We start from the raw sequence: 1355 nt of genomic DNA on the forward strand, positions 1-1355 counted from the left end.
TTGCTTCCTGTCCCTCCAGGTGAATGGAGTGGCAGAGATCCTGCCTTGCAGCCCATCCGCAGGTGTGCAGGTCTTGTCCAGTGGGTTCTACACTATGATCATGACAGACTTTGGCTTGAGAGTGAAGTTTGATGGGGTCCATCGGGTGGAGGTGACACTTCCAAGCACCTTTGGGCAGAAGGTTTGTGGCATGTGTGGGAACTACAACGGGATGGCAGCAGATGACTTCCTGAACCCGGAAGGGATGCTGGAGCCAGACTCTACCAGCCTGGGCAACAGCTGGGAGGTGTCCAAAAACAGCAGGTGGGTGTGCCTCCCCAGCAGGTCTGGGGACACATCAGGCAAGGGGAGGAGGAGGCACCAGGAGAAGCCCAGAGATGACCCAGGGGCCCTTCTCCCTGTCTTTCCACAGCTGCTCAGCCGGACCGCTCCCCACCCCAGCCTGCAATGACACGGACAAGCAGGTGATCGCCAGCAGCCACTTCTGTGGGCTCCTCATTGACACCAGTGGCCCCTTTCAGATCTGCCACGCTGTGCTGAGCCCCAGCAGTTACTTTGAGACCTGCTCGTATGACCTGTGTGAGCTGGGGCTGGACCGGGAGACCCTGTGCAAGAGCTTGCAGTCCTATGCGGATGCCTGTCAGGCCCTTGGGGTCCAGATACCCGTGTGGAGGAACACAACCTTCTGCCGTAAGTCCACACGTGCTAGCACAGATCGTTACTCTCAGGAAAACGCAGGACAGGAAGGAAAGAGTGAGGCAGAGAAATATTCTTACTGTGAGCTGAGGGGATTTACAGGGAGTTGTCTGTATTAAAGGCACCATCACATTTGCTGTTTCATTTGATCGGATAGGACTGAGAACACACATAGAGCCAAGCAGACCAGAGGGAAAACGGAGACCATTACTTTTTCAAAGGGAAAAATACCTCAAAAGAAGTGTTGAGTTATGTTCTGCAAGTAATTGCCACGTCTTCTGTTTCTGCAGCGATCACCTGTCCGGCCAACAGTCACTATGAGCCCTGTGCTGCTGCCTGCCCTGCCACCTGTTTTGACCCAATGGCTCCAGTCACCTGCAGCCTGCCGTGTGTGGAGGGCTGTGTGTGTGACAGCGGGTACCTGCTCTACCACGACCGATGTGTGCCCAGCCAGCAGTGCGGGTGTTGGTACAACGGGCAGCACTACCCTGTGGGCTCCGAGTTCTGGACGGACAACAGCTGCTCCTCCAAGTGCACGTGTCCCGCACGGGGAAGCAAAGTCCAGTGTTTCGAAGCCTCATGCCCTGCGGGCCAGTACTGCGGGGTGCAGGGTGGGAAACCCGTGTGCCTCGAACCCTCCTACGGCATCTGTCACGTCC

The 1355-nt window shown here is 56.6% G+C and overlaps 1 protein-coding gene across 1 annotated transcript in view; it reads left to right on the top strand.

Annotated features, from left to right (window-relative positions):
- Positions 1-1355, top strand: part of LOC108495136 (alpha-tectorin-like) — a gene marked incomplete at its 3' end in the record, with an annotated part of 12071 nt that overhangs the window by 8334 nt on the left and 2382 nt on the right. The window contains exons 2-4 of the mRNA XM_017810459.1: positions 20-303; positions 413-690; positions 987-1351. Of these exons, the coding sequence (XP_017665948.1) occupies positions 20-303; positions 413-690; positions 987-1351 (927 nt within the window). The remainder of the gene's footprint in view (positions 1-19; positions 304-412; positions 691-986; positions 1352-1355) is intronic.

This window comes from Lepidothrix coronata, unplaced genomic scaffold, assembly GCF_001604755.1.
Source record: "Lepidothrix coronata isolate B3197 unplaced genomic scaffold, Lepidothrix_coronata-1.0 Scaffold29, whole genome shotgun sequence".
Lineage (NCBI taxonomy): Eukaryota > Metazoa > Chordata > Aves > Passeriformes > Pipridae > Lepidothrix > Lepidothrix coronata.